The following is a 23,607-nucleotide window of genomic DNA, read 5'->3' as shown; positions in this document are numbered from 1 at the left end:
TTTATAATGTGCTTGTTTCCAATCTGTTACGGTCCGTTCTGGTGTACTAGAGGTGTAGGACTGATTGACGGTTTAGAAACAGATATTCATCACTGGACCAGTGGTGTCCCGGAAGTTGTCACACACTGATCACCCATATTCAGGGCTCACCAGCAAGCTTGCCGAAGACTTTGAGTTGCCAATCTTTGAGAAGTCCTTCGATATTGCTTGCGCTGCAATTGGAATTGTGTTCAAAAGTGAAGGAAGCCCACCAGAGCATCTGCAAAAGAGAAGCATCCTGATGCTAACATACCATTTGGTTTAATATACTGAAGGGAGTGGGTGTAAAGCCACAAAACTAGAAGGGGGAAATACCACACTGCCAGCAGCTTCCGGTCCATTTCTTATGTTTGGACTTGACAAGGCCCCTGTTTAAAAGTACTTGAAGGAAAATAGCTATAAGTCTGGTGAAGAGTTGCTGTTGCACATTTTACCTATGCCATTATTTGACCACCGCAAAGGGTAATTTATTCTACATCACTGAGATAGGAATTTTATTCTGCATCAGATGCATAGGAATACTTACAACCAATCAAATATGCCATCATGGGACATGATTAGAGTTATACATTCTAGTTTCATCAACAAGGTCATGTGTCAAATTTGATTGAGCTTGAAAATATAAATGCTGTACACCAGCTAGTAGTTCTGTAGGAATTTGCTTTGAATACTCTAAATACAAAATCTTAAATGTCTACCTTATTTTTTGTACACAATATGGAATTATGATAAAGTTAAACATGCCCTCTCTGTCTCAAATTACTTTTAGATACATATGGTTTTCTTTCTATGAAACAGCTCCAGCAGATTAAAACATGTGGGCACCTCAAAGTACGATATCCTAAAGTACTGCCCATTGGTATGTATAGTTTTACCTTCCAGAACTTCTTTAGAAAAAGAAACTGCAAATTCCCAAGTTGGTTGGCAACAAGCACAATAAGGCTCATAACCACATTCACATAATTCACAGAATCTACACACAACTGTCTGGAATTAGATCACCTAGACCCCACCATCACCCAAGAGCTTCTGAAAGGTCATTACTTTGTAAGCACAGCCTTTTATGAACTAGATTTGAAGCTAAAGACTGCTTGGCGTATGGTGCAAAACATTGCAGACCTACAGAGGCAGAGGAATTGTCCAACCCTGTACAACCTTCAAATCTGAGGATAAGTAGATTTTAAAGACATATTCTCATCACACCACTTTTGTATTATCATAGTAATTGAAAAATCAAAGCAAGCCATAAAAGAAAACAAATCACCTGTCCGCCCGCCCCCTCCCTCAAAGAGACACATCCAGGGGAGCTCCTGGCAGCAACGTGGGGAAATGTGTTCCGAGAAACAAGGGTCAGCTTGAATAAAATCCACATTGTGAAAATGTCACCCCACTGTATCTTGGAAAAGATTACCTTGTTGAGGTGTGATCTGCAACCTACTCAGAGCATTCAGAACTCATCTTGTTCTCCTCTAATAGAAGAGGCTAAATGTAGATGCGCTTATGCACTGCCTTAAAGCACAAAGCTGTTGATAACCTGCCTAACGAGCGCGCTTGCATCTTTGCATTAGCTCATATAATGCATGGTACGAAAATGGTCTGCAAGCACCAGCACTTTTTCTTGCATTCTCATGAAAAGGACCAGAATATATTTGTGAATCTCCCGTGTTCCAAATATATATACAGTGAAAGCTCCTGATCCAGATTAATGAGACCCCACCATAAAGTTTGTAAAGATAAAGAAGCAGCCGCCTCCTCTCCACAGTAAGCATGTCCAAGACCGTTTTCAACTTATGGTTTGGCAGCCTGGAAGACTTCTAATTCAGAAGATCACAACATGCTCAATCCCAGATCTTTAACTACTGAGACCACAAACATGTCTAGTATAACCCCCAACATTGGGAAAAGTGGGCCCAAGGTCCCTATTAAAATGGCCTTATCGGCAGTGTTGCTTGTGGCACAAGAAACATCTATTAAACCAATACATGGAAAGAGGGTGAATACTTGGACACTTCGGACAGTACGGACAATATACTAAATTTTCTGGGCTATCAACATTTGGGAAGGCCAGTCTGACACCAGGCTATTACTGGTTATTACTCCTACAAACATCATCTTTATTGTAGGAATTGATTAAGATTTTGCTATATTGATCAGAATTTGCCCACTGTCAAAAATAGTTATGGATTAAAGCATACACCTTTGAATATAAGCAAGAGACTGATTTAAGAAACACATGGCAACACTTTGAAATGTTAATGCTAGAGAAAAAAAGAAATCTCGGAACAAAGTGTGTTGGACTAGAGAGGGTATGGAAATGTGCATGGTTTTATTTTAATTTATGCCGCGCCGGGAACCCCCAGGCATCAGGGCGCCAACACATACACAAAAGGTACATGTGAGAGGACGAGGCATACATGAAAATGTTCAGACCCTTTGACTGCCAACCTCATGGTTCAAAGTTGCGAGTTCATTTGAAGAGCAAGGTTTTCAATTGGGTACATAAATGTTAAAAATAATGTTTTCCAGTTAAAGCGATCTTGGGCATGAATTCCACACTTGTGCTGCCATCTTGCGGAAAGCTTTACCAAGTGCACCAGCCTTTTTAAATCTGAGGGACCCAATTGTTCCTGTGTTAACCGACCTAAGAGTGCGGTTAGCATTGTAGAGAGAAATGTGGGACTTCAGGTACCTCAGGGCCCTTCCGCACAAGCACTTATGCACCAGGGTGGCTGTTTTGAAGTGAATGCGGACAGGTATGGCAAACCAGTGAAGGGATTCTCTCCCAGACGAAATAGGTTTCCTGTGTAGGGATGCTCTTGATGATCCGAATTGCATCGTTTTGGAGCATCTGCAGGTGTTGTATGCGTTCTTCATGGCCCCGATAAAGAGGGAGTTACATTAGTCGAGTCGTGATAGTATGATGGCTCGACCAATAGAGGTACAAATCACTTCAGAGACAAAGGGTTTGATGTTCCTAAGAGGTTTCATGTAATAGTTACAATTTCTTTTAGATATAACTGCTCTGTGTCTCGGTGCTGATGGAGGCGTTAAAGATCATCCCTCAGGTCTTAAACCTTTTCAGCTACTGCTATGAGACAGCCTTTGATGCATAAGTGTCGGTATTCATTCTGCAGCTTTCCTCTTGCCCCATGGCTACCGAACAGTAGCAATTCGGTTTTTGCTACATTAAGGCAGAGCCAGTTTTCTGTCATCCATTGTTCCATCACCCCGTAGATTGTGGTCAAGTTCCTGGTATCCGCCTCAATATCCCCACTAATTTCCAGGATCAGTTGGGTGTCATCTGTGGCCCTGTAAGATTCTCTATAAACAGTTTGAAAAATGCTGGCGAGAAGCAGGCTCCCTGAGGGACTCTATAGAAGATGGGGGCCTGTAATACTTGGAGCTAAAATATGGCGCTGGTGAACAGTGCATTCCGGTGCACTGGGAACCCTATGGACATTTGCTCCATGCCTCGGTGAAAGCTGCACTTGCAGTGAACTGTAAACTTATTTTCAGCCCTGTTCGCATAATTTCACTAGGAAACATGTTTTCAGCTTTATTGTTTAGAATGGTTTGCATAGCTCATCCAAGGACACTGCGCGCAAAATGGCTGAGATCCGTAGGTACAGGCTAGTACCTGATCAGGTTGCCATGGACCTTGTCAAAGCTTAGAATAAGTTAGAGTTGTTTTTTGCTGCTTTCTTGAGAAAGGGAAGAGCGCTGCTCCTTGAGGTTACCATAGGTCAATCCAGCAGAGACTGAAGGTAGGAGGCAAGATAGTAGAGATGCCTGAGTCAAGAAAGGATATGTTTTTTGGCATTGCTGAAAGATGGTGTGCCACGAGAAGAAATTGATGGTATTGAAATGAGGGAGATATCCGAGCTATACAAAAAGAGGGCTTGCAGCGAAAGAGCGCTATAAACATGTTAAGAGACAGATGGTAACTGAGCCACAAAGGGACACCAACTCCAGCTCCTCCGGAGGAGGAACAGGAAGAAGGGTCTATGGAGATCCCTTCCCAGTACCAGCCAACATATGCTTATTTGAGGAAGGTGGCAAGTGCAATGTAAGAGTAGAGGTACACTCATTCGAGATTTGACTAGGATTATGGCCAAGCTTCGGCAGCGACTGCTCATATAAAAGTTGATAGGTGACCACACCTTAATGTTACGATTTTTGGGGGGTCTGGAAACACACGAGGTGTGAGCATTTATACCAGGTTGGAGGCCTCTGTGATTCATGGAAATCCGTTACGATTTAAAGGTAGACACTTTACCATTACGGGTCTAGGGGCAGGGGGGGGGGGGCTAACTGGAGTGGAGATGAAATAGGCACTTTGACAAGGCAGAAATACCATGTGTTGATTGTCATGATATCCGAGTATATTATAGGGTTTGGCATTTTGGAAGGGAAGGGTTGACTTTGGGACTTAGAAGTAAAACCTATCTGTTTGGAGTGCGTGCATTGACTTGTACCCCAGTTACTGTAGGCAAATTGAAAATACCCCCAGTGCATGTGCCTTTGACAACCAAGCATGTATGTATAAAGCAATACCGCATTCCCGGGGGGTCATAAGGAAATTTCAGAGACCATTAAGGGGCATGTAGAAGCACGAGTGTTCCGCCCAGTTACTACTGCTTGGAACAATCCAATCTGGCCCCTTAAAGGGGATGGAAGCTGGATGATGACTGGATTATAGAGAGTTGAATTACCACACTCCTCTTCTAGTGCCTGCAGTCCCAGGTGCCATTACTTTGAGAATGTACAAAAGTTTGAGGGAACCTGGTATGCATTTGTAGATTTAGCCAATGCATTTTTATCTGTGCCAATCGCAGAGGAGTGTCAAGAGCAGTTCACATTTTCTTAGAATGGAAGTCAGTACACCATGACAAGATTACCTATGGGGTACATGCATAGCCCAACCATCTAGCACCGGCTGGTGGCAGAACATTTAGACAACATACCAAGTAAACCAGACATACAAATCGTTCAATACATTGATAATATTTTGATTCAAGGTAAAGGTGAGCAAAATGTGTGAACTCAGAAGTAATCATTGAAGGGTTGAAGGAGGAAGGGTGGGAGATTAACCCGAAGAGAATTCAAGGGCCAGCTGAGCGAGTGGTATTCTTAGGAATGCAGTGGCATAATAAGCATTGAGAGATGGCGCTGAAAGCCCAACAGAAAATAGCACTCAGATGAACAAAAAACAAGCTCAGCAGTTCATAGGGCAGTCTGGGTTCTGGGGACAGCAAATACTGCATCTAGGGCAGATATTGCCCCCCCTTTATAAAGTGACACACAAGAAATATGAATTTCAGTGGGGGCTAGGGGAAGGCAGCAAAGAGCATTTGATTTGGCAAAAGACACAGTGCAGCAGGTGCTTAATTTGTGGCCATTGAAGGTAGGCGAAGTGGAGCTAAATGTGTCTGTACAAGACAATTATGCTAATTGGAGTGTGTGGAGAAACAGGACAGAAAACGTGCGCCATTGGGATTCTGGAGTCGCAAGTTTCCCGAGGCTGGTAACAGATACACTCAGTTTGAGAAGCAATGGGTGTTGAGCTCTCTTAAGACACAGAATAGGACACACTGAAGAACCCAGTATAATCAAGTGGAAATGGTACATTCAAGACAGAGCTAAATCAGGAAAGGGTGGAGTTGAGAAATGACACAAGCAAGTGGCTAACATACCACCCGCAGATTACATACCCCAGGAAGTGATTGAAATACGTTGAGTCTCCAGTGAAACGGGGAGTAGTTTATGGAAATGTGACAGGACAGCAGACAGAGCATGCCTGGTTGGCCCTGCTCGCTATGTGGGAACTGAGCAAAATTGGAAAATGGTGTCCTACAATCCCAAGACAAAAAAGATTTTGACATCAGGGAAAGGGAAGAGTAGTCAGTTTGCAGAACTCTATGCAGTTTATCAAGCTTTGAAACAAGAGATACCTAGTCAATGTTATTTGTACAGAGATTCATGGTCGGTGGCGAATGGGCTAGCGGTGTGGCTGCCAACATGGCAAAAGAATGGATGGAAAATTCATTCAAAAGAGTTAAGTGGAAAGGAACTTTGGCAAGATATTGGAGAAACGTTATCACAAGGTGAAGTCACTGTATATCATGTAACATTACAACACTGGTTTCATTCTGTTGCAGATCACACCAAGAGTCATCTGTGGACAGAGGCTCAGGACAACTATTTGGTGGGTCTGGCCAAGTGGACTCACCAGAAATGTGGGCACCATGGAGAAAAAGCTACTCTCAGGTGGTTACAAAGCTCGAGGGATCAATAGGTAGTGAAAAGAATCATTTTGCAATGTCCGGTGTGTCAACAGCACAGAACAATCCCTCAGATTGTTCAGGGCACACTGAAGTGGAAAGTTACCAGGGCAAATATGGCAGATCGATTATATCAATCCTATGCCAATCAGCAAAGGCTGTCAATGTGCATGCACAATTGTGGATACATACACTGAATATTTGATGGTATTGCCATGTAAACATGCTACACAACTGAACACCATTAAGTTGTTAGATAAGATTACGCTGTATTACGGTGTACCTTTGCAAATTCAGAGTGACAATGGTTTACACTTTAAAGGCAGATTGATTCAGGAATATTGTCAGGAAAAGAGTATTGAGTGGGTATACCAAGTGCCTCATCACCCAGAGACATAGGATTTCAGAGAATAAATGGGTTGTTGAAAGAACATCTGTGCAAATCTGGCAATGGCAGTTTAGCAGGATGGCGCAATCGAGATTTTTAATGCAGTACAGGTGTTGAATATAAGATCAGTAAATAACCATGAAACCCCATTGCTGCGACTATGGACTACAGCTTTACGGATTCAACCCAATTTAGCTAAAGAGTCTTTAATGTACTGGGAAATTACACCTGGGGCTTTAGCTCCCTACCCAGCCACCCAAGAAATCAGCAGGGGTAGACTCATGAAGAGATCAGGTTAACCAAGAGGGATAATTGTGACTGAAACAGGGATTGGAGTACAGATTCCACCAGAACATATGGGATGGATTGCCCCTAGATCTGGAGTAGCATTTGCCATTCAAGCACAAGGAGGGGTAATAGATGCTGACTACCAAGGAGAAATCAAAGTAATTTTAACGAACAGTGGAGACCAAGTGTTACTGATTCATAAGGGAGATAGAGTAGCCCAATTGATTATCACACCAATGTCCATGATCAGAAAGGGGGAGCTCCCCACAGTGTTAACTACTCGTGGGGATCATGGTTTCGGCTCTTCAGACAGCATGTTACCGGGTGCAAAAGTGTGGGTTGAAAGACCTAGTGGCCCCACCTCTACCCGCAGATGTCATTACATCAGGCAAGGACCCAGTTGTCTTAGTGATGGAGCCTGGCAAAGAAAAATTGAGTTATGTGCCCACAGACAAATGTTACTTAAGAGAATGATTATCAACACTGATATCTCTTTTCTGCGTTTGCCTTGTAGATCCTGTGTCTGGCTGGTGTAATTGTGGGACTAACTGGACTCCGTTGGGAGAGTCAAACAGCACGCTGCAACAAGTGCAAAATGTCAAATCTGTGCCAGTGATCCATGCGGGTCTGCAGCCCAATGCAGATGCCAAAAACCCAGCCAGACCGAAGAACAGGATTCGTGGAATGCGAAAGACATGTCAGTTGCGAGCGCAGGCAACATTGATGTTGATTCTGCAAGAGATGTCCTTAGGGCGGCAAAGGTATTCACCAATGATTGCCCAAACAGAGAACATGTGCATTTTGACCATTTCACATTTCTGCCTGACTGACTGACATGCACCATGCAGAAGCCTTGTTGACTACCTGTCTAGTAGCAACGCCAATGCCTGCTCCGATCCCAACGGAAATGTTTGGGGTCATGCATAAGGATTCTTAAGTACAGGATGCCGATGTACGACAGTCCTTTTCCATCTACGAGTATTGCAAGTTTTGCCAAGAAACAAATTGCAAATGGAGAAACGGGATACAAATAACCCTACAATGTTACTCAAGGCGATGTTTGCTATCGTATGCCCTGTGAACCGAAATAAATGGGCAAATGCCAACAGCTGAATAACTAAAGAGAAAAATCCAACTGTGTTCCAGAGGAGGTTGTGTGCAAGCCTTCCAAGCACATGTAACCAATGTAAACAATAGCATGACCTACAACTACACAGTGGTAGCTACTAGTCATGTGAATTATGTGAAACTTCCAACAAGATGGCTTTTTCTATGTGGCAACCTCACATACACGTATACTCCAACTAACATTTCTGGAGGTCCATGTGCCTTAACGCGATTAGGATTAATGATTTTCCTTTGCACCGACCAGTATATTGAAGCAAAAGATCAACTTTCAAATCTGTAGAGCTATGCCCAAATTGTGATTCACATGTGCATTTCTTATCAGAGGCCGAGGTATTAGCTCTTGCTTATTCATTAGTGGGAGTTTGGGGTTTAGCTGCATTGCAGAGGGCTCAAAACGCGGGACTCAGAGGGTCAGACACGAGGGGACGGGGGCAATTCTGTCTGGGCCCGTTGGTTACTGTGATCTCTGTGCCTGGCCGTTTGTGGTTTTTCCAGCCGTTTCTGGCAAGATGAGGACGTTCGCTAAAGTTGTGCCAACGGTGATGTATTCTCTTTAGATGACTGTCTTATATGTGATTTATTTCCGTTACAATTTATTCATTTAAGTATGCCTTTTGTGAATAAATAACTCTTATATGCCTAACTTATCATTTAGCTGAGTGCGTATGTGTGAATCATTGCTTACCTGCGTTCAAGGTTTTTCATTCAGTGTATTGGTGATAAAAAAGATATGCGTTTGTCTGTACACTTTTTGGAAAGCAAAAAAAAGCGAGCCAGGGAAGGCATTTTCCCAGGAGACCGACAATTGCCTGCCAGACCAGAAGGATTTGATCCAAATCGTGGCTTGTAGTGCACTGTTCCCTCATGAACCAGCAGGTCAAAAGCTGCGGACAAGTCGAGAAGGACCAGAGGCCCATTCTTTCCTTGGTCAGTTCCATCATGTTGGTCTGTAAATCAAGGAGGGCTGTCTGTGCTATGGTCAGATCTAAACCCAGATTGTTTGTTGTGAAATATAGAAGCTGACTCAAAGTACGCTTGAAGTTGTTTTGTAGCCACCTTGTCTAGAATTTTTAGCAAAATGTTTGTATTGATGACAGGCCTTAGGTTTTTTGCGGCTCTACGGTTCAGACCTGCTTTCTTGACCAGCGAGGGGGGGGTAATGGTAACAATCTTGATTTTATCTGGGACTGGGGTGTGATCAAACTATGTGTTGACCAGTCTAGAAAAGAACGGGACGAACTCCTTACCATTCTCCAGAATAAGTTTCACTGGAAGGATGTTCTTAGAGCACAAGCTAGAGTGCATTGAGGACAATATCTACTCCATCACAAGGTTGGTGACGTGTGTAAAGACAACGTTCGGTCTGTTTACCGACATTGGTCGACCGCACCTGTTTATTTAGGCAATTGGCCAAGTCTTTTTCAATTTTTCTCTGGCTATTTCGTTCACAAAGGTCAGTTCAACATCATCACAGTATTTATGTGTTGGGTGGATGGGTTGTGTTAGTGCCTTAGGCTTCTCTAGAAGCTTCAGGATCTCAAATAGCTTGTTGGTGTTGTTCTTGGCTCCTGGGATTTCTTTGTTAAAGAAATCCTTTTTTGTTGTGGGGATTTGGGCTTTATAATCTGCTTCCAGTGCCTTCCATTTTCCCTTGTTTAGGGCTGAAGGATGTTTTAACCATGGCTTTTCTGCACTTCTCTTCAGTTTTTATCAAGCTTAATAGTTCATAAGTGAACCATTTGTTGCGTTATCTATTTTCCCTCACCAATTTCCTTGCTATAGGGGCTACTTTGTCCAGAATTTTAATCAGGACGTTAAAATAGATTTCTCTCTGGGCTGTCAGAGCTGTTCCTGTATAACAATTTCCTGCAGGCAACTCTTAAGGTGGGGAGGTATCACTTTCTTAAAGTTACGGTTATACACAACCGTAGCAGAGTTTAGGGAGATTAGTGCTATTTCTTTTAAGCATATGGTAAATTCAACAATATCATTGTCTGACCATATGCATGGAGTACTGCTCTTATGACCACCTATTGCCATCCTCCTGTCTTCCTCCTGGACTTCAACGATCTGTGCAAAGTCCCAATTTTAAATTGGTCTTGCTTTTTGAGGCGGTAGCAGGACTCCGAAAATCATGCAATTGAAAAAGATACGATCGTGATCCACGAGGATTTGAGATCCACAGCTGGGCAAACAAGTTTTATGAAAAAAAACGTTCTAGTGAATAAGACAAATGTCATCTTTTGCAAGGTCATTTTGTTCTTCTGTTATCGGGGTGGGGTGTCCCAACATACTTCTTAGCTAGTCTAACCTACTGTCCTTCCCTAATTATTTGTAATCCTTTCCCTCTTAGGTGGAAAGTATACAGCTGATATTATTGACAAAGACGTATTTCACATGATTTTAACATGTTAGCTTTATGTCATCTAAGATGTCCTCTGCCTCGTAGACTCAAAAGCCACTAGGTATTCACATCCCTGTAATTGATTGAAGCCATGTCAATTCTACTGTTAGATTCGTACCTACTTTCAGTATCATGCAGCTGTAGCAGCCTACATATGTCTCAACCTTTTGTGTTCTCAAGGACAGAGAAAAACAGCCGATTTTGTTTTTGCCAGCTGAGAACCCATTGAAGGGTATGGACGTGTAAGGGTTGTTCGCAGGTGACTGAACAGATTATATGGTTGGTGTATCGCCAAAAGCGTGTGACTTGAGAGGTATGAGTCTACATTGTCTAGAGGTTGACTGCAGGTAACCCAAGCATTCTAATGAACCTCCAGTGTTCATTCTGACAGCTTTGGTGCCACAAATCTGCAGCCAAAGTCTCTGGAACAGACAATAGGCCTCAGCATTCTGTATCTCAAAAAAGTACCTTATGGACAGCTGTTCATTTTATGGACGATAAATCACTTTGGAGTACATTCCTGAAGTTGATGTCATCAAAAATCCAAACACAGGATAAGCTGTGCGGGCTACTCTACTTTCTGCCACGGTTCTAATTGCTCTCTTGGTACAAAACATTTCCAATGTATTGTTGCAATTACACACTACCACGGCTTTGGTATTCCCTTAAGGAATAAAACGGATCAAAACAATGCTACTTCCATACATGTTCTCCCTTTTGTTTACATTGCCACTGCTTTGGTGTAATGTAAGGAATAAGTGATGTGATGGAGAGGATGATTCGGCAATACAGGTCATCCCTTTCGTCTTGTACACTTGGACTAGTATCTTTCAGGTAGACTAATGAAAACAGTAATTTACAAAATGTTAGATTTCTGCAATAATCAAAGCCAGATCTTATAGCGGACATGCTAGGTTACATGTTATTTTTTCTTGCTGTGAAAAGTATGCATAACATTCATGTCCGACTTATTACCTGGTGTGTTTTACATAGGATTGGTATTACAAAGAGGCTACTTCAACTGATTTCACAATACACAATTTCTGTCCGTAATTTCCTTCACTGCCTTAACATAGATGAGAATTTCACATTCTTCTAGGATGCAACAATGCATCTTACCTCTGGACCGCACTCTACAATGGCAAACATTGTATTTCAAGAAAAGCAATCCCCCACACATCCCCAGAGACAGCTAATCAACAGCAGATGTCACACCAATTCTTGATTGCTTGTTTTATGGTTGGATGAAAGAATCCAGAAAATGTAAGGCTTGCCGTTACATATTTCAACTTGCATTCTCTTAAAAAGTAGAATACAAAAGATTAGAACTCCTACCTTCCTGAGAAGAAACGATTGGTGGCATGTAGTCTGGAATGTACTCCTTCCTCTCTTCTGCATCCTTGCTTCCGGGCTGGGGAAATTGGAGAACATTATTCTTGCTGACAGGAAAATAAGGGATCTGGTGTGGAAAAGTGACTGGTTCAATGTTGTGGATATAATCTTCCAGCTCATGAAGGTTAACTCCCATCAGCTTGAAAGCCTGCCCCACATCATCCAAAAGAGGATCTGTTCGGCCATCTGGAACAAAGAAAAGAAAGGATGTAAAAGCACAGTGACAAAAAAGGGCAATAACAAAAGGTTATGCTAAGACACATGAACCGTAGGATCTTTGGAGGTGGTTTTGATCCAGGCCCTAGTACTGCATAAAACATGTGTCTCCAAGACATGCAAATCTAGCTCAAATGAAGGCAAAAGGTGAGAAAGAACAGACGGGCACTAACAGAAATTTGGCAATTATTTCAATTGATGCAATTCGATACTTTTTATATATAATCCTGCTGAGAGAAACCTTTTGACTCGAGCATGATTTAAGTGCCTCCCTATAAGATCTACATTGTCTCGATGGTCAGGGGGCAGGGAAAGCAAAGCGTGTCCTTTGGTTACGAGGTACAGGATGATACTCTGCATTTTGTGCTTGTCTGTACAGTTTTTAAAGACATTCGAGTAAAACCAGTGGTCCAAGATCTTAAAGATAGACACTTGGTACAATGTGGACCTGCCTTGCTATACCTTCTCTGGGCAGAGAACGCGTATGTGAGCTGGTTGCTTTTTAAACAGCCTTTTGCTACAAGAGCATCTGTGTTATGTATTTTCTCTACCTGACTGATGTCCTGCACCCGTCTGGCTCATAACAAAGAGGGCAGACATACATGAGTATGTGTACATGAGTATGTGCAAGTCAAAAAAATAGGTAGGGGATGTAAAAGATGTTCGCATATTTAAGCCGTCACTTTTTATGTATCTTTGTACTGATAATGTTTTCGTTTCATTCAAACCTTTGTGACTTCTTTCCCAAAAGCCATTTCTTCTTTGTCCCATTTTCCTGTCTGTACAATGTTCAAAAGATAACTGGTCACAGAGTATCTCAGCTCATTCCGACCTTTGTCAGCAGCTGTCCTTTAGGTTGTCTGTGTTTTGGGGCATATAGAGACATGAGACATCATAAGGATAGCGACTTTAGGGATTCCGTTAAATACTGGCTAAAAGCATGTAGACGAAAACGAGGGCTTGGTGGAGTAGCGCTACGCATTTCAGGAATAAGCCAGTTAATATCATTGTTTCCATACTCTGTCCCTTCAAGCGAGTCCATACATTTAGAAATAAGGCCTACATGGTCTTGTAAAAACACACTCCAAAACGTATTCATCTTGGGCTGAAGATAGGTAGGCTATAATGTACATGATCAAGTCTGATGAGGAAAGCAAGACAATAAAACATTCAGACGAGTATTTAAAATTGGGCAAGACAAGGAAGCCATTGGCTAGGTTTTCAAATATGCCTTGTTTTTAACTAAGGGCAGACTCAAAGAACTCGTGGCAATATGAGGCATACAAATTATTAGCAAAAGACAACCATGTTTGTTTTAAGGCGTTATGTAAACTAATTTGAAGTATTTTTACAAGTGAACAGAAATGTTCACTAATGGTTGATGCAAGAGGGCAAGGTGGAAGTGTATTTGCTAAAACATGTATAAATCGAGGTGCACATCCACTCTCCACCAGAAAGCAAATAGTAATATTCTAGCTGTTGGGTCAGAAAGTAATTTGAGTCTCCTTTTGTTAACTTGGTTAGTCCCATTAACCTCATGGTGGCTTTTTGGTGTCCAAACTTCTTTTGTTTGGTAGGGAAACTTTGAATTCTAAAGATCCCAGAATCACCTTTGTGCGAAAGGAAATCAGTTCTGGCTACTTGAAGGCCACCCAAGACATCTCAATCAACATGCCAGAGTGTTAACACTACCAAAACTAGTACAAGTGTGCCTTATGTGCATGCGCCAGTGAAAGAAGAGCGCACAACAGCGAAAAAAAGGGGGGGTGCACGCTGAGTGCACACACAACATATTTGGCAACCCAAAACATTCCTCATAACCTCCCTGGAATCATGTCCAAGGAGCTGGAGAAGATGCTGTGCTGAAGACCTTTTGCTGGAACAATGATGGTCCCCGTCTAGGGGAATGCTGTCTCAGCTTTTCTTTCCTCCGTTAAACCTGTGTGTGACAGTTGAGATTGCCTGGGCCCTTTTTTTCCCCCATCTGGCAGTGAAGTTGGCGTTGCTGCTGCCAGCTGGAAAGGTAGTGGCTTTGTTGCTGCTCTGCAGTTCGTCCACCTTTGTGAGCCATCCCGACCTCAACCACCAAAAAGCGGTCCGTCGACGGTCCCTCCTGCAACCTGTCCTGCTATCCTTTGACCTAACTACAGCATCACTGCCCTGATGCAAAATATTTCTATTGTGAGAACTTGCTGCTGTGGGTGTCCGGTCATCCCTCATTGTTTGGCTATCTCCAGTTAGTGTGCTGACATTGTCTAGGTTGCTGTTCCACCCGCCAGTCCTCAGCAGCTTCATGGGCAGCCCCTGCATCAGGAACAAGAACCCTGACCTGTAAAAACCGGGCATCTCACCTCACCACTGCAACATCGAACCGTGGCTAGTTTCTTCAGGACTCAGCAACATTTGTTAGGTGTTTAGGCCTCAAAGTAGTTAGCAGTGGAAGTGTTCGATACTTGGGAGATACGGCCACCTTGACAAGTTGTATCATTCCAACTTTGCTTCTAATCCTGTCGGTCCACTTTGCAACCTTCCTCTTTCGGGCCTCTGACCGTCAGACCTGGGTAAAGAATTTATCTGGTGGGGTCATCCAAGCTTGCCAGACTGACTGCTGCCTCTTCTGCAGCCCCACTGGAACTCTAATTCCTACCCGTTGTTTCACTATAACCGGTCGCTGACTACTGACTTTGTCCCATTCATTCCAAAGGATAAATCTTTAACGATAAAATCCTTCTAAGTACTTGAAGATGTTACTTATAAAACTAACTACACTTAATACCTATTCCTATTGTGGTTTAGAATTTTTGGAACACTTTGTTGTTTCTTGCCACTTGCATACTATTTTATATGCATTTCTGATAGCACTTTTAAAAGCCCTCTCCAAGTACCTAAAATTATACTCTGGTGTGTAATTGTGTGGATACTAGCTACAAATGCGTTTTGGTCTTCTATTTTCAGAATATTTCTTAAGTACATACATGTAAAAGTGTACATAAGGGCTCGCAAAATATAACAGCCCACAAGCATTGGCTAGTAGTTTTTATGAAGGGTGAGTACCATTTGCATGATACTCCACCTTGCTGTCGAGTAGGGGGGGGGGGTGTTAGAAAATAATTTTCCATTTACTGAAAACACACTATGCAGTAAATGGCAAATGCAAGTTTCACTGTGCATGCTTGGCAGCATTGTACCAAATATGAAGTGTGTTTATGGCGACATGCACCATTTTACAAAAAGCACTGGTAAATGTTTTGTCACCTTGTGGTGAGTGCATTTCTCGTAAATCCATTATGTAAACTAAGGAATTTGCCGTCCAGCTGTAGGCTGATTTTTAAGAATTTGCAAGACCTGACATTTCTCAATGCGTTGATTTAACTACAGTATTTTCAGTGTACACCGCGTTGCCCTTCCTTTGTGTGCATGTGGGTTGACTAATGGTACTTTATGACCACCCACTGCCCTCCCAAGAGGGAAATCTGGCTGCTCTGTCACATTTACTAAAGTGAGAGCCACATCTAACTTGGTGGTAAACGCTGGTTGTTAAAATGTACAAATTTATTGGAATTTTATTTGTGTCCTTGGTGGCTTAAATAACTCCTAGACATTGAGGGATGATTCAAAAGTTTATATTTGAGATTCCAAGATGGACGCCAGAGAGTGAGGTTGCACTCCCACAAGCTCCTGGCTAGGCCCACAAAAAGGAGAAGTAAAGGATATTGCAAATAACGGGAAAACAGAAATAAAGACTCTTCCCTGAGGAAATAAGTACAGCATTTAAGGTGCAGACTGATCGGCGTCGGCAATTGGGAACAGAGTGGCGTTAGATTGGCTGCTCCATCAATGAGAGGCGGGCCTGGCACGCAGCTAGAATTCGTAACACTGCCGGAGGAGACGAGACGCAGCTGCCGAGGAAGAGGAGACTCTGTAAACTCAAAAAGCTTGTGGCTGCAACCCCCCCCCCCACTTCCCCATGCTGATGAGTGTGTGAGAAAGCGAGGGAGACCAGCCGCGAGTGAGGTGCCCCAGCACCGGTAAGACAGAGGGAGAGGCGGACCCCCGCCACCCGACCCCTGCAGAGTGGAGGAATGGACAGGGAAGGGCAGAGACCCTAAGCAGAGGCTTCCCCACAGAGGAAAAGGGGAACTCAAGCAGAAGCTCACGGAGCATGTGAGCCAAGACTTGAGGGAGGACCGGCACAGATATGGGCCCAGCACTGAACGCACCAGGGACACAAACACGGGCATCCAGTTACGTATCGGCCCCTAAGGTAAAGGTTAAACTGAGTGCAAACCTAGATCGGAGGGAAGACCGATTCAGAGAACCAGCCTTTGGGCATAGAACGAGTAGGATACAAACGCACAGGCGGCGGCCCGCTATTCAAGGGGAGGTACAGATTTTCTGCACCCCGGCCCCTTGAACTGAAAGAAAGGCACATAACTGAAGCCGGAGGAGGGCTACTCTACGGTCCCTGCTACGGGGCCATCTTGACTTATGATACCACATTCACCAACCACCTAAGAAGCAGAAATTGGACCCATGGGCTGTGCCTAGGCACCCTGCGACGTAAGGGAGAATTTGATAGCCTGATGGTGGGGGCAGATAAGGAAGAAGCAGAGAAGTTCTGCAGTTGCGGGATGCCCGCAAAAGAAAGAGCCTTCATAGCAGGGGGCCCGAAGCAAACACCAAAGAGGTCAACACATTCAGGCAGATCTACGTGAAGTCGCAAAGAACCAGTTAACTCAATGAAAGTGGTTTAATTTCGGAAGCACGGTCAGATGCCCGGAAAAAAGGGGAAGCAGACAACAGTGTTGCAGGCCTCTAAGAAAGGTGTGAAGAAAGACCAATTGGAGAGGTGTTGGCAATGGGCCTCTACAGAAGACGCCGCGATTGGGCCAACAAGAAAAAGGGTCCGAAGGCCTCCCAGACACTGGAAGATATGGCTCTAAGCAAAGAGGATCTGCTAGCAATGCTTAAAGGGTATGGAGGAGAAGATGACAGCATCAATATAGGAGCAAATGGCCAATCTGAAGTAAGTGCTGAAGAGCGCCTTGAAGGTGGTCAGGGACGATATCAATTCTCTAAGAAACAGGGTGGACATGGCAGAACAAGGGCTTTCTGAAATAGATGAGTTACTCTCTTACCTGGTAATGTTCTTTCGATGGGATGGTCTGACGACGTATTCCATATCTATGACAGTAATCACCACAGCTGTGCTGCTTTGGAAAATCTTTCTGCGTCCTGCGTCGATGTCGATACGCCGTCCTCGAGGGCCTCCGTCGAGCTGACGTCACCGGATGTTATAAGTAGGACGCATGACGCCCGTAGCCTCAGTTGTAGTTTTTTCCCCAGAACGTGTGGCACCAAACCACTGCCAGTATGACCACAGAAAGCCTTGCGGAAATGTAAGCTGCAATCGCATAAGAATTTCTGTAGCGCGGCAGGTAGGGAGCGATATGGAATACTTGTTCCTCGAGGGGATTGGGTCCTCCGATGTATTCCATATCTATGACAGACTCCCAAAGCAGTACCAACGTATGGAGGAGGGAAAAAGAATTTAGAATATAGAAATTTAGAATGCCCAATCAAATTGCAGAGTAAAGGACCGCCTTGCCAAAGGCCAGATCCTGCCCATGTATAGAATCTAGGGAGTAGTGTCGTACAAAAGTATGGACCGAAGCCCATGTGGCTGCTTCACAGATGTTACAAATAGGAACACCCCTCTGCAGGGCAGTAGAGGCAGCCATACCCCCTAGTAGAATGGGCCATAAGCCTACCGGAGGGTCCTTACCCGCCAGGCGGTAACATTCAGAAATTGCCAAGATAATCCATCTAGACAAAGTCTGCTTAGTCACAGCTGGTCCCAAACGCCTTCCAGCTTAACCAATAAAAGCTGATCGTCCACTCTGAACCGGGACATGCGTGAAATGTAGAAACTTAAAGCTCTCCTAGGATCCAACCTATGGAGCCTCTCCTCTTAGTTACCAGGATGTGGAGGAGGATAAAATGCCGGAAGAACAACCTTCTGGCTTAAATGAAATTCCGACACCACCTTCGGAAGAAAGGAAGGATGAACTCCAAGGACAACCACACAGTGAAGGGTGGCTTAACAGAAAGTGCCGGCAACTCACTCACTCACTCTGCGAGCAGAAGTGACCGCAACTAAAAACACAGTTTTAAGGGTTAACAGCCTCAAAGGGAAAGAATGTAAAGGCTCAAACGGAGCACCCATAAGGAATTTCAGAACAAAGTTCAAATCCCAACCAGGCACCTGGAAAGGTGACGGCGTAAACACACTAGTGAGTCCTTTGACAAACTGAGAAATTAAAGGAATTTTGAAATAGGAACACTCGTCAGACGAGCGCTTAAATATAGACCGCGCCGCCAGGTAACCTTTAACAGTACCCACTTGCAGGCCCCTGTGGGCCAACGAAAGCAAAAAAGACAGAACCACAGGAATGTCACATGATAAAGGATCCACATTCTGAACCCTGCACCAGTCGCAGAACTTTCTCCAACGGCAACGGTACAGGGACTTCGTCGTCGGCCGTCTGGCCGAAAGCAACACCTCCATCACGTCTTCAGGGAGGTCCCAATTCTTGTACCTCAACCTTTCAGAAGCCAAACGTGAAGGTTGAGGGACCTGACCTCTGGATGGAGAACCTGACCCCCCCCTCCCGTGAGAGCAGATCGTCTCGGTAGAGAAGACGATGCGGAGGACAGATTGACAAGTCGAGAAGGTCCGGGTACCACGTCCTCCGGGCCCATGCCGGAGCAATGAGGATCACCTGGGAACCGAACCTCTGTAGCCTCTGCAGCACTTGCGGTATGACGGGCTGGAGGAAACGCGTACAGCAGTGGGAAGGACCACGAACGTGTCTCCCAAGGCTCCATTTGGAGGAAATACCCGCAAGCAGAAACTTTCGCACTTCCGGTTGACACTGGAGGCGAAGAGATCCACTTGAGGGGTCCCCCAAAGGGTGAAGATCTCCAGGACAATCTCCTGAGCCAGCTCCCATTCGTGAGAGATCGCGCTCTGCCTGCTCAGAGTGTCTGCCGTCTCGTTTTCGTCTCCAGCCAGATGAACTGCCGAGATCGAAACTTCCTGCTGGATGGCCCAGAACCCGAGCTACATTGCCTCCCGGCACAGAAGAAGTGACCCTTCCCCCTCCCCCTTTTTGTTGAGGTAGTGCATGGCCACTGTGTTGTCCATCAGAATCAGGACATTCTTCCCTCGCACAGTTGGCAGAAAAGCATTCAGGGCAAGCCTGACGGCTCGCAGCTCCAACAGATTGATATGGAGTCTGGACTCCGACGGAGACCAACGACCGATGACTGTCAACTCGTTGGAATGAGCTCCCCATCCCATGAGGGATGCGTCTGTCACGATCGTCACCTCCGGCCAGGACAGCCAAAATGGAGCCCCCCTCATCAGACTGCCTTCGACAGCCCACCACAGAAGGTCCTGGGCGACCGAGGGCGGCACCTGAACGGGGTCTGACATCCTGCCGGAGGACTGTGACCATTGGAGCTTGAGGGCCCATTGCAGAGATCTCATCCGCAACCTGGCCTCTGGCACCAGAAGAATGCAGGATGCCATGAGGCCGAGCAACCTCAAGAACTCTAACGCCGGGAGCATCTGGGCAAGTTGAAACTTGTGCACTATCTGCTGAATGTGAAGAGCCCACACCTGGGGAGGGAAACACTGCCCCAGGGATGTGTCGAGCACTGCTCCGATGTACTGGAGCCGCTGGGCGGGCGTCAAGTGGGACTTCAAGTTGAGGGAGAAGCCCAGCTTGTAAAGGGAGTGGCAGGTGACGGACAGATGATCCAGGACCTGCTCGGGTGAGCGCGCCCTGATCAACCAATCGTCCAGGTAGGGGTAGATGTGAATCCCCCCTTTCCTGAGATACGCTGCCGCCACCACCATTAGCTTGGTGAAGACCCTCGGGCGGAGGTCAATCCGAACGGCAGGAACCGATACTGAAAGTGCGAGTCGCCAACCGCGAACCTCAGGTATTTCTTGTGCTTTGGATAGATCGGCACATGAAAATAAGCGTCCTTGAGGTCGAGAGACACCAACCAGTCCTGAAGTTGAAGGGCCTGGATGACTTGAGAAAGAGTAACCATCTTCAACTTGTCCTTCCTAAGGAGTTTGTTCAAGATGCAGGTCCATGATGGGTCTCAATCCCCCGTCTTTCTTCGAAATAGAAAAATAAGGGGAATACCATCCCTTGTTCCTCTCCGCTACAGGCACCAGTTCTATGGCGCATTTCTCCAGCAGGGATTGAATTTCCTGCGCAAGCAGCGGATCCAGACTCTTCAAAGAGATATTCCCTGGTGGATTGTCGTGAGGCCTCTGCCGGAAAGGAAGACAGTAGCCGTGGGCTGTGATCTCCAGAACCCACACATCTGAAGTAATGGCGCGCCACTCTGCAAGATGCTGCGCCAGCCTTCCCCCAACCGGCGAACCATGGGACATGGCTTCATGACTGAGCTGAAGCGGCTGCGGCAGTGCCTGAGGGCAAAGAGGCAACTGCCCGAGCGGCCTTGGCACCTCGAGTACCCTGTTTTCCACCTCTGGCACTTCTACGGTGGCCCCTTTGACTAGCAGCTCCTCTCGATTTACTAAAGTATGAGTAATATCGAAACACACCTCCCCTCCATTTTTGTCCCCTAGGACGAAAAGGCGGAGGCTGGTGAACTGCAGCGCCCAATGACTTTGCTGCAGCTTTGGAGGTCTGCAACCTCTCAAGGCTCTCGTCAGCCTTGCTGCCAAAAAGATGTTCACCATCAAAGGGCATGTTGAGGAGCCGAGCTTGCACATCAGGAGCAAACCGTGGTGTCCGCAACCAGGCAAACCTGCGTATTACGGTGCTCGCCGCCATGGACAGGCTGACGCAATCAACCATGTCCAGACCCGAATGAACGGACTCACACATGGCGTCCTTGCCATCCTGCACGATAGCAAGAAAACCATCCCGTTCCTCCCCTTTGGAAATCTGATCAGCCGCCAAGGAGATACAGTTCCACAGAGTGTGCGTCAAACGAGACAGGGCACAAACGGAGTTGGCAGCCTGAAGCGCCATATCCCCAGAAGAAAACACCTTCACCCAGCCGTCAAAACGTTTGTCGTCCCTATCAGGAGGGATGGTAGGGTACGACGCCTGCTTTGAGGGGGCCGTAGCCGTCTGCACCACCAAACTCTCCGGAGTGGGGTGCGTGGTCAAGTAGCAGGGGTCGCCACTGGCTGGGTGATATTTCTTCGGCAAGGACTTGCTCACTGCCGGGAGACTCTCCGGAGAAGTCCAAGCCGCAGCCACCCTTCTCTGCAAGGCCATATGGAATCGCAGCACCGTGTCAGTTGGTGGACCTCGGTCGAGGATATCAGTCAGATCATCCAGCTGAAAATCCTCGGCGGTGGGGGGGTGGGGGATTGACAGACCACCCCAGGTAATCGGTGACCCTCGACATCAGACGCTGGTAAGAGGAGTCGGCATGCGTGCCAGGCTCAGGCCTACCAAACTCCACCTCCGGAGAGGTGTCCAGCCCACTGGCATCGTGCAATGACTGGCGCAGGTCCTCAAGTTGGCTATGACCAGAAAGGAGGCCATCAGGAACCTCACCTTCCTCAGACCCCCTCATCCACCTCAGAAATATAATCCAAAGGCTGCAAAGAGGGTACAGAAAAAGGAACAAAGACATGTTTAGCCTTGGCCAGAGCCTTTCTGGGGGGTTCCACCGTGCCACGGGGTACCCCCGACAAAGCCGCCTCGAAAGGCGTCGAGGGAATCGGCCTTTGAGCGCGGCACTGACAGCTTCGGCGGCATCGACACAGGCCTCGAGTGCGGAGCCCCGAGCGTCTCCCGACAGCCTTGGCGCCGACAACTTCCTCAGAGGCGGAGCCTCGACGGAGTCCGTCCATGACCTCGGCGCCGCCGGCGTCGATGTCTTCTTCGAAGACTTCAAGGGTTCTCGCGGTCTCGAGGGTGTCGAGGACCGGGACCTGGAACGGGCATGCCTAGAGTGACCATCCTTGTCCGACCGGGACCTCGGAGGCACCCGGTGGTCGCAACGACTGCTCGAGCCCGAAGGCGGACGAGCGGCATCTCTAGTACAGCCATGGCCAGCGTCCTCAGACGGCGCGGACCGACCAGAGCCCTGGGATTGAAAAAATGCCAACATCTCCTTTCGGAAGGAATCCCATTCCCCAGGAGTGGAATGCTTGTTGGGACAAGCAACCCGCCGACGGGCAGAGTCCTCGGATGAGGAAGGCGATCTGTGACGGCGCTTCCTAGAGTGCCTTGAAGAGGCAGAGGAATGGCGGGACCGACTCCCAGACCGAGAACCCCCGGACTCACGACGACGATGCAGAGAGTCGCCCCTTGAATCATCTGTTGAAAGGCCAGTGGAACGTGACTTCTAGGGCTTGGCCACCTTACCGACCAACAGCTTCTTCTTACGCTCCCGCAAGGCCTTCGATGTGAGCGATTGGCAGTCGACACAGTCATCCGTATCATGGTCCTCCCCAAGGCACCAGAGGCAAGCCTCGTTCATGTCAGTCAGCGACATCTTGGACCCGCACAACCCGACACTTCTTAAACCCGGACCGCGGGGTGGAAGAAGCTGAAGACATCATACAATATTCAATGAAGAAACAGGTTCGAAGAACCGAAAGAACAGGATTCAGTAGAATCGAGGCATGCCGAGATCTCCGAAGCGAACACGTTCGTGGAAAAAACGGAACTGAGGCTACGGGCGACGTGCATCCTACTTATAACATCCGGTGACGTCGGCTCGATGGAGGCCCTCGAGGACGGCCATCGACGCAGGACGCCGAAAGATTTTCCGAAGCAGCACAGCTGTGGGGATTACGGTCATAAATATGGAATACGGAGGACCCAATCCCCTCGAAAACGAGGTACACCAGAACGTGGAGCTTTTACAAAAAATTGCCTCTACCACGCAAAATCCAACATAAGGATTAAAGGCCTTGCGGAATCCAAGTCACATCTGAAAACAAAAGGCACAGCAATTCTTTGCTGCCCTACTGACAAACACCGCCCCAGAGGAGATCCGGATAGATCGGATTCATAGGATAGGCCCCTAAAGAAGTGGTGAGGGAAGCAGACCAAGGGATGTATTAACGGCTCTGGCCTCTGATGAGGCAAAAGAAATAATCCTCAGGGCAGACAGGGGTCAGACCACGATCTTGGTAAATGGCTCATAGGTGAGCTTGTTCCAAGATTTGGCAGCAACCACACTCCAGAAGAGAAGAGCTATGAGGCCAGTAACAAGAGCCTTGGTCGGAAAAGAATTCCCTATAAATTGACCTTCCCGTTTGGCCTCTGTTTCCGTGGGATGTGAGGGAACAGAGAGCTACCACATGTGTGGAAGGACAGGCAATCCTGGGGCTGGAAGACAGGGATGCAGACCCCAAGGAGCAAAGACATGGATCCCAACAACGGAGATACAGG

The 23,607-nt window shown here is 46.3% G+C and overlaps 1 protein-coding gene across 1 annotated transcript in view; it reads right to left on the bottom strand.

Annotated features, from left to right (window-relative positions):
* The window catches only part of TAF3 (TATA-box binding protein associated factor 3), a 765,220-nt gene that overhangs the window by 601,761 nt on the left and 139,852 nt on the right, over nucleotides 1–23,607 (bottom strand). Inside the window, exon 2 of the mRNA XM_069629680.1 lies at nucleotides 11,864–12,106. Coding sequence (XP_069485781.1) covers nucleotides 11,864–12,106 — 243 coding nt within the window. The remainder of the gene's footprint in view (nucleotides 1–11,863; nucleotides 12,107–23,607) is intronic.

The sequence above is a fragment of the Ambystoma mexicanum genome, chromosome 12 (genome assembly GCF_040938575.1).
Source record: "Ambystoma mexicanum isolate Mex_15411 chromosome 12, UKY_AmexF1_1, whole genome shotgun sequence".
Classification (NCBI taxonomy): Eukaryota; Metazoa; Chordata; class Amphibia; order Caudata; family Ambystomatidae; genus Ambystoma; species Ambystoma mexicanum.
The sequence above is the reverse complement of the archived record's forward strand: the minus strand, read 5'-3'. Positions and strand labels throughout refer to the sequence as shown.